Source organism: Juglans regia, chromosome 9 (genome assembly GCF_001411555.2).
Source record: "Juglans regia cultivar Chandler chromosome 9, Walnut 2.0, whole genome shotgun sequence".
Classification (NCBI taxonomy): domain Eukaryota; kingdom Viridiplantae; phylum Streptophyta; class Magnoliopsida; order Fagales; family Juglandaceae; genus Juglans; species Juglans regia.
In genome coordinates this window covers 10,998,063-11,013,619 of record NC_049909.1, presented here as the reverse complement: position 1 = coordinate 11,013,619, position 15,557 = coordinate 10,998,063, and the positions used below count along the sequence as shown (strand labels likewise).

Here is a 15,557-nt window from a genome sequence, read left to right as displayed (position 1 = left end):
TGATTTTAAATGAGTTGAATAAAATATTATTTTTTAATATTACGTGCATATGTGCATGATTTCACTCTCCTACACGCAGAAGACGAATAAACTATTTTACTTATAATTTAGAAACAGCAACTTTAATCATTGGAAGAGTACAAATGTATACACATCAATATATATTTGATATAATAATATTGGTATATTAACTCAATAATTAGCTAACTTCGGCCATAATGGCAAGCTTCAGAGTGAGTCAATACTAACTCACGAGCCACCTTATCTTCAATTTTGGAGATTAGTTTACAACAAATTTGTCTTTTAACTGGAGAAGGTTGCGTTGAAGCAAGTGTCTTAATTTTAAATTATGGGAAATGCTATGCATCTGCCCCACACCGGCACACACTTCACATCACTTTTTTTTTTTTTTTTTACACCCAATAGGTTGAGTGTGTGCCGGTGTGGGGCAGATGCAAATATTTTTCCTTAAATTATTGCGTTTGGAAGCTGAGGTGAATCTTATTTACATAAAACACCGCAACAAATGGAAATAAAGTCAAAATACTAAGCAAAAAGATAACACAAATCTTAGAATTTTTGTTTTGAATTATTTAAAAAAAAAAATCCTAATGTAATGCCCTTAAGTCACAATACTTATAATGTAAAATGACTAGTCAATGATATAATTGGAGTTCCATTAAAATATTATAAAGAGTATAAATTTTTCATTCTCATATAATATGAGATCTCAATCACCAACCCTTATCATAATAGGGAACACACCTACCCTACCATGATAACCCTTTTCACCCGAGGAAGGGAAGAAGGGGCACCACCGAGCGAACCGACTCAAGGCCAAAAAAAAACAGAGACCAGTTGAAAGAGATTGCACAAATGCATAATCTAAGTCCTAAGATGCTATTTTTATTGAATTAGATACCTATTGCATGTAAGTCGATATAGAAGGCATACCCTTATCGCATTTGACATGTCAAATAATAAAATTCAAATTTTAAGCAATAAAGATAGCTCCCACCTAGAGAGCACATATCAACGATAAGGAGGATCCTCCACGTCAATTTGTAAGTAGGATTCAAGCCCTCAATGCAATTCTTTCTTATTACAGAGAGTATACTCATAGTATCCAATTGGATTTCAAGCAAAGGAAAAAATTCTATACACTATATTATTATTTCACTTTTATTTTACTATGTAAGATATAATACATTTATCACCATTAGATAATTTAATAAAAGATTATCTATTGGTGATAAATGTATCACATCTTATATAATGAAATAAAAGTGGAATGGTAGTGTAGTGTATAGAATTTTTCCTGCTGCTTGAAATCCAATTGGATACTATGGAAATTATGATAAAGGTGTCACATATTACATAGTGGGATAAAAGTTGGATAAAAATGTGATGTATAACATTATTCCAAGCATCCGTATTTGTTCAAACCAAGACAACACAGAAAACACAAGGATATCCACGGCAAACCGAAGTCACATCCTGATCAAGATATTGTTGTTGCGAACGGCTATCCCTAACTATCAAAGATCTCCATACGAATTTGGAAAGTAAGTCCCAGTAATTGAGGCTTATTGGCCAGGCATTTAACTTTATAGGTGAAACAATGAAATGAGGATATGAATGTTTATGTTGTATAAATTCAACGACACAAAAAGAGCCAATATGTGGTATTCAATATGGCAGCAAAATTTTCAATCATGGGGCATGATCACTGGTACCTTGCTTCTCGATTTTCTGCAGAGGAAAAAAAAAAAAAAAAGAAGAAGAAACAAGAAAAGCCGAGTCCGAGTAACCAATAAACATTATTTGACAGAAATATAATGAGAAGATCTTTTAATTTTACAGAACAACAGCTAAAACAATTTTTTAAATAGCGAGTAATTCTCAAACCCAATTCCACATAACACCTCTTTTATGAATAAAGATAAGAATAAGATCACAAGTTCAACTGCGTATGAGCAAGTGTGAGTTATAAAGTCTGTTTTTCACCTTTTGACATAAATAACACAAAAACCAAGTACAGCTAAATTGCCTTCCTAAATATTAATTTTTTTTTTATAAGTAAAAATATTATATATATCAAAAAGAGTAACTAAGTATACTGAATGTATACAAGAAAACACCTTGCCCATAATGATCCAAAAAGCCCGTGAAAAACAACCCAAAATACACCAAGCCCCCAACCCCTTGTTTCCCGTAGAACTACAACTCTACTCGAAAACCTCACCCCAACCCTTTGTTTTCCGTCTTCACAATGCCCTCCCTTTAAATTTCCCTCTAGTTGAGCTACCACCCTTAGCGTTGTAGTTGATTGCCCAAGAGAGACGTTGTAGCTCCCTGCTTTTCTTGAAACTTGATTTGGTTTCAAGAGCGTGGCTTGCCTCAATTGCAGTGATTAGTTCTTTGAATTGGTCTTCACATCCTCCATGTGAAATTCCCACGAACTGCTGAATCTCGTTAACTTTAGGCAAAATCCAATCTGCTATTGGAGGAAGAGAGACCAGGGAAGCAACATTATCCCCAGACCCAGTATCCAGCTGCACTCCCGACTCTAGGCATTCCTTTACACAAGACACCGACGCCAAACCCATATTCAAATCCCATACCTCCTTAGCAACTCCATTGGTTCTCTCCAATGGTATGACATCAAGTCCCTTCACTTCTAGTGACCCTTTATGTACAACTTCAACGGGTCTTACATCTCCTTCAGACTTCGGTAGTACACCATTTTCCTTCAACTCCGACGAGGGAGCCATAATTTCTTTGGGTACCAAGGGTTTAATATCGACTATCAATCTATCATGTGTTACCTGAGGCGAATGGCATTCCATTACTGATGTCTCTACGTTGATACCTGATGTAGAACCCACTTTAAATAACCCAGATTTCCTTTTGACCAGCCATACTCTCTTGGATCTGGTTATAGGTAAAAGACTAAATCCGATTTTCCGTTTTCCTTTATCTAAGTCTAAAGGATTCGGGCCTATCTTAGTCTTGTTTCTTACAACCCTGTTGCCTCCAGCTGAAAGCATGTCTATTTTCGTAGACAAGAAAGTTATCGCTGCCTTCAACTTGATAAGCTGGGTTTCCATCTCCTTTAAAGAATTGTGCATCGCGACAAGCTGGTTCTGAGGCATGATCTGCAAACCACTTTCACTGTTCCCCTCACTGCGAACCCCCGAAGCATGACCCGTCTTCAAAGCTGCTGCATATGATCGCCTTGCCACCGTGGATGTACTTGGGTCTTTATGATTCACCTCCAAGTCGACATTCTCATTCTTCTTCTGCTTTTTGGTTGGCATCAAAGTAAATGTACACAGGTAGATATTAGAATTGGAAAGCAGCAGCATATCTGCTTGCGTACATTAAGAAATAAAAAATAAAAGAGAGTGTGTTGCTCTGTAATTGAAAGGAGAAAAGTGTGTTGTTCAGTAATCTACAGTCTGTAATCAGGAAGCTACTACAACTTAAGACTCTTAACAATTTTTTTAAGACTAACAATAGCATCGATATATCATATATTAGAATTTAGAGGTGAACCAACAAGAACCAGAGAGACCAGAAACTGTATCATTCTATAATCAGCATGTAGGAACGAAGCATTTGACCCACTTTTAATTCCTACCCACTGCATAATGATTATATTGTGAGAGGATTGACTAGATAGTTCAACAAAAACAGAATTTCTTCCTGAACAAAATGGTTTCTATAAAGTAATCGACGTGGGATTATACAAAATAGATAATCGTTCAAAGCCATGTCTTTAATTGAGAGCAACGGCTTTGCCTTCTTCTCTTTTATAATTCATACATTCAGTAGAGTATCCCCATGATATTTTCATATGTCTAACAACTCACATCCTTTGCAGCATACATACAGCACTGACAATTCAGTAACATTTAATAAAAATCACTACGGAATGGAAATAAGTCGGAGATGGTATAATCAACGAAGATAAACCCTAGCTCAGATTTTAAGCAGTCAAGTAAATGAGAAAGTAAGAACCGAAAAGAAGAGAGAGATAGAGAGAGAGGGAGAGAAGGGTTGGTACGGGTTGAGCATTGTGCCAGGCAAGGCCTCTGTAGACGTTGACAGAGAAAGTGGCGGATAGGTAAATGGTGGCGACGCCAAGACCCGCCGTGAATGCCATGAATGCCAAATCTCCAGCCTTACCCGCTATCCCCATTTCTCTCAATCTCTATCCCCTTCAGAACCTCTATGCACCTTGGTACTCGTCTCTGGCTCCCCTGCCCAAAATCTCACTCGAGTCGGAAGGAACTCGGAAAGGTCGGCTGGCAGCTGAAGCTTCGGCTGTAGACTTTTGTTTTCGACATATTTGCTTAAGCGCAAATGCGAGGTACTCTTTTTTAACGAATTAATATGAAATTTATATAAAATAATTTAACCTTTTAATAATAAATTTTACTTTTTTAATTATATCAAACATTATTTTTTATTTTTTATTTATTATTTTTTGAAAGTAATGTTAGATGTCCGGCGTACTTCTTTTTAAAAAAGAATATGATTAATTAATAAAAAAATATTTTTTTTAAATTAGTCATTTTTTTTCAAATGAAGTGTGAAATATATATATTTCAAAACTGTAAATATTATTTTTTTATTTAATTGACGTGACAGATTTTCCACGTCAATAATAATTTTAGTGCGTCATCAATAACTGAATTTACTTTCCAATTATTTTTTTTTTCTAATCAAGCATATGATATATAAAAGGAAAAATTACAGAGTTTGAGGAGGGTCCTTTCTACTATCAATATACAAAAACCAACCAGGAATATTATCTATAGGTATGCTGCCAAAAACAAGATTGGTAGCTGCCCACTGCGCAACAGAGTGCGCACATCGATTTTGGGATCGATGAATCTTGACAAATTTTCAGTTTTGATGAAGATTTGATAAGTGCTGGATGTCCTTAATAATAGTTGATATGTTCCAAAATGTAGAGATATTTGGACTTTCGATGGAAGAGATTATTGATTGAGAATCCCCTTCAATGATTGCTAATCCTTGAGTTGATGCCATATTAGCTGCTAACAGCGCTGCTTTTGCTTCAGCAATTAAAGGGATTGTAGTTTGTACCTTTTCTGTTAAGATTTCCAGAACATCTCCACTATGGTTTCTTTGAATTGCTGAGACTACTGAAAATTGATCCCGTACTGCCGCATCAAAAGAATAGCTTTGATAGTTTAGAGGAGGAGGATGCCAATTTTCTTCTTTGCTTTGTTGATCAACTTTTCCCTTCCATGCAGCTTTATAGCCTTTATAGATGCCTTTGATCTGAATGCTTGCTTCTTCAATTGATAGAGAGGTGTGATTATGAACGATATCATTTCTTTTTCTCCAAATGAAACCTATCATTATGACTGCAAATAACTGGAAATGATGTCGCTCCTCTTTTTTAAGTCTCAGTTCTCTGTCCGAATAAATGATCATTTTGATCCAGTCTGATATAAAATCTATAGGCAAGTTTGCAAAGTTTAGAGGCCAGCTGCTTTGTTGCCATAGGATTCTATTGAATGGACATTCAACAAAAAGATGCACTAGTGTTTCTTTCTCATAGCTATAGAAAACACATTCTTCAGTTTCCTGGTTTGTTATGACTTCACCAATTCTTGTTCTGGTAGGAAGAATATTTGATAGAAGTTTCCAAATCAGTAACTTATGACGATCATGGATTTTAAGACTCCACATAGGCTTGAATAGTACCATTGAAGAATGTTGTTGAAGTGGAACTTGATCTTGTATTATAGCTTGATATGCTGTTTTGACTGAATATTTCTCATTGTGATTTAGCACCCAAACCACTTTATCCTGCTCATATGCTCGTATTGGTAGTGGTATTTTTTGAATTTCCAAAATGCTTTGATGATCAAAAAGAGCTTGCATTTTTGGAACATCCCAAATCCTAGAATTTTGTATATAAAATCAGAAACTGTAAGATTTGGAAATTCTAAATCCATACCTTGTAATGGCTTTTGTTTGAAATTGATCGGTGTAGGAATCCATGGATCCGACCAAATATTTACTGATTCTCCATTATAGATTTGGAAACATCGGCCTTTCATAAGTAATTCTTTAGATTTGAGAATTCCCTTCCACATAGATGAGTCTGTTGCTTTCTGTGAAGCTTCCCAAAATGTTGTGTTCTTCAGATATTTTGCAGTTAACATAGACTTCCACAAACTATTTATCTGTTCGCTTAATTCCCAGCCTATTTTTGCGAGCATAGCTTGATTCATCTTTTCCATTAATCTAATTCCAAGACCACCTGCTTTCTTCGGTTGACAAATAGATTTCCAGGATTTCAATGTCAAATTATGCGTTTTGTCTTTCGAGAAACCCCACCAAAAATTTTTGAATGCTGTATCAAGAGATTTACAGACTGACTTGGGTATCAAGAATGTATTCATATGGTAAGTTGGTATCGTACTTACTACAGATTTGATTAACATGGTTCTGCCTGCCTGAGCTAGTAATTTTGACTTCCATCCTTCCAATTTTTTACCCACTTTGCCCAGCATTTCACTGTAGTTTTCTTTTTTTTTTCCTGCTAAAGGAAGTAGGTAATCCTAAATATTTCATTCTGGCTGATGATGCTTTGAAAGGTAGCCACAGAGAGATAGAAGTTTTTGTTGCCTGATTTGTATTTCTGGTGACAAACATTGAAGACTTGCTCAAATTTACTTTCTGCCCTGACCAGCTTTGATATTTTGTAAGACATTCTGAGATATTTCGAGCATTTTTTTCTATAGCCTTAGCAAAAATGATTGTGTCATCTGCAAATAATAAATGGGATACCATAGAACTGTTTCTACTGATTCGAACACCTTCCAAGTTATGTTGCGCTTCAGCCTTTAATAAGATCCTAGAAAGTGCTTCAGTAACCAGTATAAAGAGAAATGGTGAGATTGGGTCTCCTTGTCTAATGCCTCTTTGAGATTTGAAGAAACCTCTTGGTGAACCGTTGATGAGAATAGAGAATGACACTGTTGTTATACATTCCTTTATCAGATTTATCCACTTGTGGTTGAAGCCCAGATTTAGCATAACTGTAAAAAGAAAATCCCACTCCACCTGATCGAAGGCCTTTTCCATATCAAGTTTAATAGCCATCAAACCAGATTTGCCTGTTTTTTTTTTTTTTTTTTGAGGTGATGGAATAGTTCATGGGCAATAATGGTATTTTCCTTAATGTTTCTACCTGAGACGAAGGCAGTCTGAAGTGGAGAGATGATTTTTGGGAGAAGGATTTTAAGTCGATTGGCCATGATTTTGGTTATGATCTTGTAGCTGACATTTGTAAGACTTATTGGGCGATATTGGCTTGGATTATTTGGACAGTTTGTCTTTGGGATGAGAACAATATTGGTATGATTGATCTGTTTTAAGAGCTTCCCACTGATTAAGAAATTCTGAACTGCCAATATAACATCTTGTTTCACAATATTCCAATAGTGCTTGTAGAATAAAGCTGTCATTCCATCTGGTCCGGGAGCTTTATTGCTGGGAATTTGTTTTAGAGCCTCTAATATTTCCTCTTCAACTGGTATTGCACTTAGAGATTCATTCTCTATATCCGAAACTTGCTTTTCAAAGAGATTATCCAGTTGTTCCGGAACATTTGGATTTGAAGAGGAATATATAGATTTAAAATGATTGATAAAAGAAGTCTCTATAACAGTAGAATCCATTGACCAATTACCTGGCGCCAATTTGATTGAGTCGATAGCATTCCTTCTTTGCCGGATGGTGGTTGTTAGATGATAAAATTTGGTATTTAGATCCGTCGATGTAAGCCATGTGAGTCGAGACTTTTGCTTCCATAAGATTTCTTCATATTCTCTTTGCTTGTGAATTCTATGTTGCAAAAACCTTTATTTTTCTTGATTAGAAGGAGTCATATCGGCTTCCTGTACTTCAAGAAGTTCACTTTAGAGTTGATGTATGTTGTGGTTGATCCTCCCGAAGTGATCTTTGTTCCAGACCTTGAGAGCTTCCTTGGTTGACTTGATTTTCTTGCAAAGAATATAAGATGGATTGCCGAAGTGACGTTTACTCTATGCTTCACTGATTATTTGATGACTTAAAGGTTCTCGAGTCCAGAATTCTTCAAACTTGAAAGAAAGAGCTTGACGAGTATTAGCTGTAGTGTATAGCAGGATTGGATGGTGATCTGATGCTGAGGATGCAAGATGTTGCAAAGTAGCATCTGAAAACAGTAATCTCCATTCTTGGTTTGCAATGGCTCTGTCTAATCTCTCTCGTATGAGTGCTTGACCTTATCTATTATTTGTCCATGTAAATTTTGGTCCCATATAGCCAATGTCTATAAGATCATTCCTGTCCATAAGAGCTTTTAGGCCCTTATTAGGATTATAATAGATAGGTTTTCCTCCAGATTTTTCATTTTGATCAATGAGATCGTTAAAATCTCCCAAGCAAATCCAAGGCCCTGGAAAAGCTTGATATAATTAATCCAAATGGCTCCAAAAGCCAACTTTATTGTTCCATTGGGCCGACGCATACACATAGGTAATCATCCAAGGTTGATGTGCAGGATCAGAGTAAACTAAAACAGAAATTGCATTAATATTTATATTTACAGGTTCGATTTCTACATCCAGTCGCCACAAAAGAAGCAGTCCACCTTTTTTACAAACTGCTGGATAGTGAACAAAAAGATTGAAACCTAAGCTATGTACAATAGAAATGGTGCGTTCATCTGACACCAAGGTTTCCGACAAAAAGATTACATCCGAGTTATATTTTCTAATATTAGCCCTTAAGTTCCTGATTGCTTTGGGTTGGGTTAATCCCCTGCAATTCCATGCCATTGTCCTCACTTGGTCTTTGGAGGCATTTTTAAGCTTGCCTCGCTAGCTGTTTTGGATTTTCCTTTCGGATGGGTTGGTGGTTTACTATAAGGATTGAATTTTGCTTTTCCTTTAGATTTTTTTTCTTTGCCTAGAGAACCAGACTGTAATTCCAGAAGAGCAAGAGCCATTGAAGTGTCATCAGAGTGTGGCTTTGGATCTATTTGTTCCACTTTGAGAAGACGCTGTGATTTTCTTTTTGGAGCTTCAGAAAATTCAACTTGATGCTATCTTTTGGAAGAAATATTGACTTGAGAATGACGTTGATCATTAGTGGTACATGCAGCTGAGTTCTCACTGAGTTCACAGTGAATACTTAAATCTTGTAACAGTTGAGATTTCTCTTGATTTGGAAAATCCATAGCCTTTCCAGACTCAAGGTCTGAAGGAAGAGTAGCAGAGAAATTATAAGGAGCTGTTGGAATGGAAGTGCTGAGCAGAGAAACATCTGAAGAAGAGTTGTAAATAAGCTCGGGCTTGCTGGCGTAGAAGAGTTGCTGAGGCCGATTGAGGATTAAATCCTGAGGGCCCATGAACAAAGGCCTTGACTCAATTGGTGGGTCAGAATTATTTTCGGGCCCCTTACCCAGACCGAGCCCAATGCCAATACCCATATAATCTTTCGGTTTAATATAGGGCTGTAGTGTCGTGTATGTCTGCTGCCAGTGTGCTCTCCATGTCGGTTGGGAATGAGATGATCCTATGGTTGTGATGGATGGAGCCGAAGCTGCCGAGCTTGATATTGGTACCCAAGAGTTATTTTCCTCTGCCACCTGCTCCTTCAAGCTTGAAGACAAAAGAGATATTTTGCTTGGATTTGAGGTGAGGTTACTAGATTCGGTAGATGGCTGAACAGTGAAGAAGTTAATGGTTCTTGGTGAGGAAATTAATGAGTGTTGATCACTATAGCTGATAGGATGAACTGCATTTTTTCCCATGGATGTTCTGCCCGTCTGAAGAAATTGCGATGGACAAAACAAAGTTTGCAAACTCAAGCTATTGGATGGAATTTCGTGAACTTTATCTCTGGTAAGTCCATCTGGTTCATTGAAAATAATCCCCTTTTGTTGGCTTGCATTGAGTGTTTTTTTTCCTTTGTTAAGCTTGACCGAAGTAGAGAGTTTGTGTAATTCCTCTGTTTCTTCAAATTGCCCATCACCCGTTTGACGAAATGCTTGTGTTGTCAAGAGTAGTTTGAAATTCTGCTCTTATCCATGGACCATACAGAAGTCTCGTTGGGGGTGAATTTATGAATCCACAAAAGATTTATGAGTGACCGAGCCTCCCACATGCATAACAAAAGTCGGACAGCTTCTCATATTTTATAGCAATCCATATTTCACCATTATCAGTCCTCGGCATCATGAATCCTTGCTGAAGTGGCTTTGTGATATCTAGTTCAACTTTAATCCTGATAAACTTTCTGAAGGCTAGACCATAAAGAGGATCTTCCTCCACTTTAATAAGATTACCGAGAGTTTTTCCTATTTCCATGGCATTGTTGAGTGTGATATGATCAAGTGGTAAACCATGGATTTGCACATTGAAAGTGGCATCGTTTAGACTGATTTCATTGAGTGTAGCACTCGGAGACCATGGTTTAAGAATTAACAAATGCCCTTTAATATTCCATGGGGCTTGATTAAGCACTCTTTGTTTATCATGGGAAGTTCGAAATGTGAATATAAACTTGTTTATATCCATCTCTTCTATTAGGAAATGTTGGATGAAATTCCAAGAGGCTTTAATACTGGATGATATTGCATATTTATTCAATGGTCTATCAGCTACTAACATTCCTATCAGGATTTTGTCTGATGTAGCTTGTGCTGTTTCTGGAGCAGGTTGTAGCTTGAGATCATGCCATGATAAAGCTTTGGTCTGGATGATCAGCGAGTCTATATCCATTTGATTAAGAAGAGGGAGCAGCAACAAATCTTCTGGTAGTTGCTAAAGAAGATGTAGAAGATGTATTCTGATGGTAGTTGGAAAAGTTCTCTTGTGTGTAAAAGTCCTCTTGTGTGTAAATTGTTTGCATGAAAAGGAGCAACAATAAGTGCAGAAATGTGAAACCACCTCCTAGAGCGAGAAGCTCTGACTTCTCTCTAGCCGGTATTAATCACGAATTTACTTTCCAATTAGACTGCTCAATCTCACCTCTTTGATTCCAACCCTAAACCTAGCACAAAGCCACTCTAGTCTCTCGCTCTCACTCCTTCATTGCCTCCCCCTCATCCAAACGTCAACGCCTCAGCCCATGTCCACATTGTGCCACTCCAATCCTCTCTTATGAGTTGATGTCTCAATCTGCTTATCTCATCGCTGCTCAACTCCTTTACTCTCCTCTCTATCAATGCAACGTTGCACTCGCCCCGTCTTCCTCGTCCAAAGCTCAGCCCCATGTTTGCTCCGTCTTCATCTTCATCTTCATGTCACAATCGGATTTAGGGATCTCAGGACAAAGGGGGAAGTAACATAGTGAAAGGGGTCAGAATCAATGTTTTGAATATCGTACCGGACGTCATACCGGTCAAGGTACTGGAACGAAATATTTCGATACCGGTACCGTTTCGAGATAGCGTTTCGTGATAACGTTTCGAAATAATCGATATATAAATAAATTATATATATAAATATATATAAAAATTATATTCCAAAATAATAGTCTATATATAAATAAATTATATATAAATACATATATATAAAAATTATAAATAATCTAGTATGAATTAGGGGTTAAAAAATAAGTTTGTAGTTTGAAAAAATGAAAAAAAAAAAAAAACACACAAGCCGAAATATAGGCCGGTACAGGCCGAAATTTAGTCCAGTATGGCCGGTACCGGCCGGTATTTTAGCCGGTACGGAACATATATAGTACCTGTACCGGCCGGACGGCCGAAACGAAAAATTTCGACCGTACTGGCCGGTACGGTACGAAATTTAAAACACTGGTCAAAATGAGTACTTCAGAACTTAGTTCAGAACTCAAAAGACTTTAGATGGGCTCACTGAGGCGTTCGTTGGCTAAGGCGTGCTGAATTTAATTTAACTTATAGACTATCGTGCTTAGGCCCAATTATCTTTTATTCAATGTTGTCTTTTATTTCTGTATGTTTCTTTCTATTCACTACAAGAAAAATGATCTACAAGAAAAATGATCTTTTTTAACACCAAAAATTACCGTAAATAACCCTCAAAATCGCTGCAAATAATCTTTTACAATTGTTGACTCACTTAAAAGTTAAACCAGCGAAATCCAAAAATCATCGCAAAAAATATTTATTTGCAGCAATTTTTTTCGTTGCTAATAATGCAAATTATGCCGCAAATAACGTTCATATTTTAGCTACTGCGAAAAAGTATTTGCAGCATTTTATATCGTTGCAAATACACAAAATATCACCTCAAATATCTTCATATTATTTGCAGCGTGTTCAAAAATTGCCGCGAATAATTTTTTGTTGCGGTGGTTAAATTCGTCGCAAATAAGATTGTTTCTTTTCCAGCGAGTAATTGTCGCTGCAAAAGATTATTTGCGGCGATATGTAGAGTCTTCAATGACGAAAAAATTATTTCCAGCAAATTGTACTCGCCGAAAATGATGTTTTAGAAAATAAAATAAAAAATGCACAAAACAGAATGAATAAAAAATATAATGCACATCCAAATTCTATTCACTATGAGATTTCTGGATGGCCACACAAAGCTCAAGCTATATATATTGCAATTTAGTATTTATATCAAACATTTATATCAAATAATAATGAATCAACTATATATACAACCACACCACCTTATATAACTAAGAAAGTCTCTAAATTCAATTCTCACATCTTTTCTTTTTTCACATTACCTAGCTCCACTCAATACATGTGCAAACAACTAAATCAAAAAAACACCCAAACAAGAAAGAGAGTGAAAGGGTACTCACAATCATCACACGAAGTGAAGGTGCTTATTCCTGGATAAACCAAAGATGCTTATTCCGTGAAGGTGCTTCATTAATATTCTCAATTAAAAACTCATTTAATAGACAATAGAGTAAATAGTAAGGACCATGGCAAGGAGTTACAGTTAAATATGAGGCTTGAATCAAATGACTCACCTCTGTCGTGTTTCTTCCTTCTCGAGCATTATAATCTATGATTTTCATCTCAATAAATTTGCACTGCTGTAGTCTGCAAGAGATTAGAGCATGTCATAGATTAAAAATGATACAAGTTAACAAAAACAGAAACAGGGAGTTCATACAGGAATCTATGAATGACATAGCTTACATCAAGTACCCAGCTTAGAAAAGAAGTCTATTGCATAAAGAAATGCCATAACCTTGGGAATATAAAACATTGATAAGTACATTCATCCAACAACTTGGGGTTGTATGAACCAATATCATTTCACCAATAAGCTCCATGTAGGTCTCATATTCAAGCATGTGATCGGCCATTATGATATTCAAGGAATATATCTCGAGTCTTTTGAGAAAAAAAAATTTACATCATCATTCACAGCTAGAGCACCAAAGAAATCAGATTCTAATTGAACTTCCAACTACTGTAGCCTCCAACAAAGTTCAAGCTCATCCAAGATAATGAAAATCATATATATTTTCTTGATAATTAATACACACTCAAAGAGCATTAATACCCCACTCACTTGTGGCAAAGAAATATTTTATTCCATTAGAATTTCATTATAAATGCCCCAAAGCAAAATACATACATATATATATGAGCTAAACTAGAGAGAATAAATTAAAATTACTATTGTAGAAAAACTAGGCAATCCCACTCTACCAACAGATCATAAACCAATCAAATCATGTTGGGGAAGTTGATCAGTAGAAGAAAAAGAAGCATACTAAATACATACAAACAATTACTCAAAGCTTCACTCACCAAAACCATGGACAATACTAGAGAATGCCATTGTACAACTAATTCCTATCAACAAGAAATTTTGCTTAGCACAACACATCGATTTGTTCTAGGATGCTTATGCATAATGATAAACCACATTACAACCTAAAACAGTTCCTCAATCAGTTCCTTATACTTTTTGGCATGGTTACTTAGTATTTAACATCTGATTTTATTTACTTCTCTATTGGGTTATTTGAGTTGTTCCTCAATCTGAATCTCTCTAAGAACTGGTCATAGTGGACTATATGCTTGTCTAAAGGGAGCACAAAAACCCAACCAGCTTACATGCCTTACTTAAGGTTTTAACCCTCTTATTTACAAGCTACACACACACACACACACACACACAACAATTGAGTCTTCCATTTCTTTTGTAGAGTCAAGAAGCCTTCCAGCCTGACCATGAATAATTTTTGTAACTACACTGGGTAAACTCATCAATGCTGCATGATAAAGTATTACATGCACAGAAAAAAATATCCTCACCAATACTTAAGTGTCTCGAGAATATATTTAATCATTTTCTGTTCAGATCTCGTCCATGCACTACAAGCACTTTGCCCAAAATAAGTTCACAAATCTATTAATTTCATACTTAAATTGAGAAGTCGTTATAAAAATATCATTGTGCATATTGCGTGTATGTATATAGAGAGAAACTGAGAATCTTCATAGGCCTCTTGAGCATTCACATGGTGTGTGGAGAACACTCATGGAGGCAGAACAATGTATATTGTACATTTATGTGCAAGAGAAAGGGAAGTTTCACGCAACATCAAGCTTAAATTTACTAAAATTGTCTTCAATCAATGTGGATACAAGAGGCAGCAAACTAAAACTGTAGTGATGCTAATTACAAGCATTTAGCTTTTATTGCAAAAGAATGCAATGAAGCTACATAATCATAGTACAATAATTTTTAAGCTCAACCTACACAATGAGAACTCATCCTCAAACCTTTTACGAACTCATTTTACAAATGTACCCATGGTATGTTCATCTGTCCTATAAGTCATTTGTCCCACTTTTGACATGGTAGTAACCAAAAACAGTTTTGAGTAAGAATGTTAAATGCATGACGCATGGCAAAGTTAAAATGGTTTTCACATCAAAATGCCAAAAAAATAGTACAAGTATCTCCCGAAAGACAAGCTCTAAGTTCATGACACTTCTATCAAGTAAAACACACAAAAATGTTCTTACATTCATGCAAAGAACCAAGAAAAAGACTTGTTAAAACTCGGTCTACAACTCTGCATCTTAAGAAGCACCACTGCGTAGTGTTTGAGCCTTTGGTTTCTTAGGAGATAACTAAATCTCAAGTTGCATAATGAGATGCATATATAGAATTATGTCATACCAAAAACAACAGTCAAATGCAAGAACCCCCAAACCAAAACCTGAGTACAGAGATTGACAAAGGGAAGAATCGAAACTCACAAGGGAGTGACAGAGTAGTAAACCGCATGGGGGCTGTGGATTACGAATAGAGCAAGGGAGAGAGGGAGGGCCTCGGGCTGCTGGGCTAGGCGTGGAGGAGAAGGGGGCTCCGACGGCAGACTGGTGATGGCGTCAAGGTGTGATTGGTGGTGAATGGCACCCATAATGGCACCAATCATGGAGAAATCATTGAGAGAGAGAGAGAGAGAGAGAGAGAGAGGTGAGGCCAGATTCGGGAAAACCTAATATTTCCGTCGTGGGGGCTGGGGGAGAAGGAAGGGGT

The 15,557-nt window shown here is 36.5% G+C and overlaps 1 protein-coding gene across 2 annotated transcripts; it reads right to left on the bottom strand.

The window, feature by feature from the left end:
• Nucleotides 1-2,046: 2,046 nt before the first annotated feature.
• Nucleotides 2,047-4,357, bottom strand: LOC109000291. 2 transcript variants are annotated; one of them, XM_018977123.2, is made up of 2 exons: nucleotides 4,070-4,357; nucleotides 2,047-3,302 (listed from the first exon to the last, which is right to left on the bottom strand). In XM_018977123.2, the coding sequence occupies exons 1-2, from the start codon at nucleotides 4,202-4,204 to the stop codon at nucleotides 2,268-2,270; spliced, it is 1,170 nt and encodes a 389-aa protein (XP_018832668.2). In that variant the 5' UTR covers nucleotides 4,205-4,357; the 3' UTR covers nucleotides 2,047-2,267. The 2 variants fall into 2 exon arrangements, with proteins under 2 accessions (XP_018832668.2, XP_018832667.2); XM_018977122.2 differs by having other exon boundaries at nucleotides 2,151-3,305.
• Between the last annotated feature and the right edge of the window lie 11,200 nt (nucleotides 4,358-15,557).

Bases quoted from the DNA above. Each gene is read 5' to 3' on its own strand.
- LOC109000291 (XM_018977122.2), bottom strand. From the start codon at position 4,204: ATGGGGATAGCGGGTAAGGCTGGAGATTTGGCATTCATGGCATTCACG. The intron at 3,306-4,069 runs GTACCAACCCTT...CCAACCAAAAAG, and splicing joins CCTGGCACAATGCTCAACCC to CAGAAGAAGAATGAGAATGT.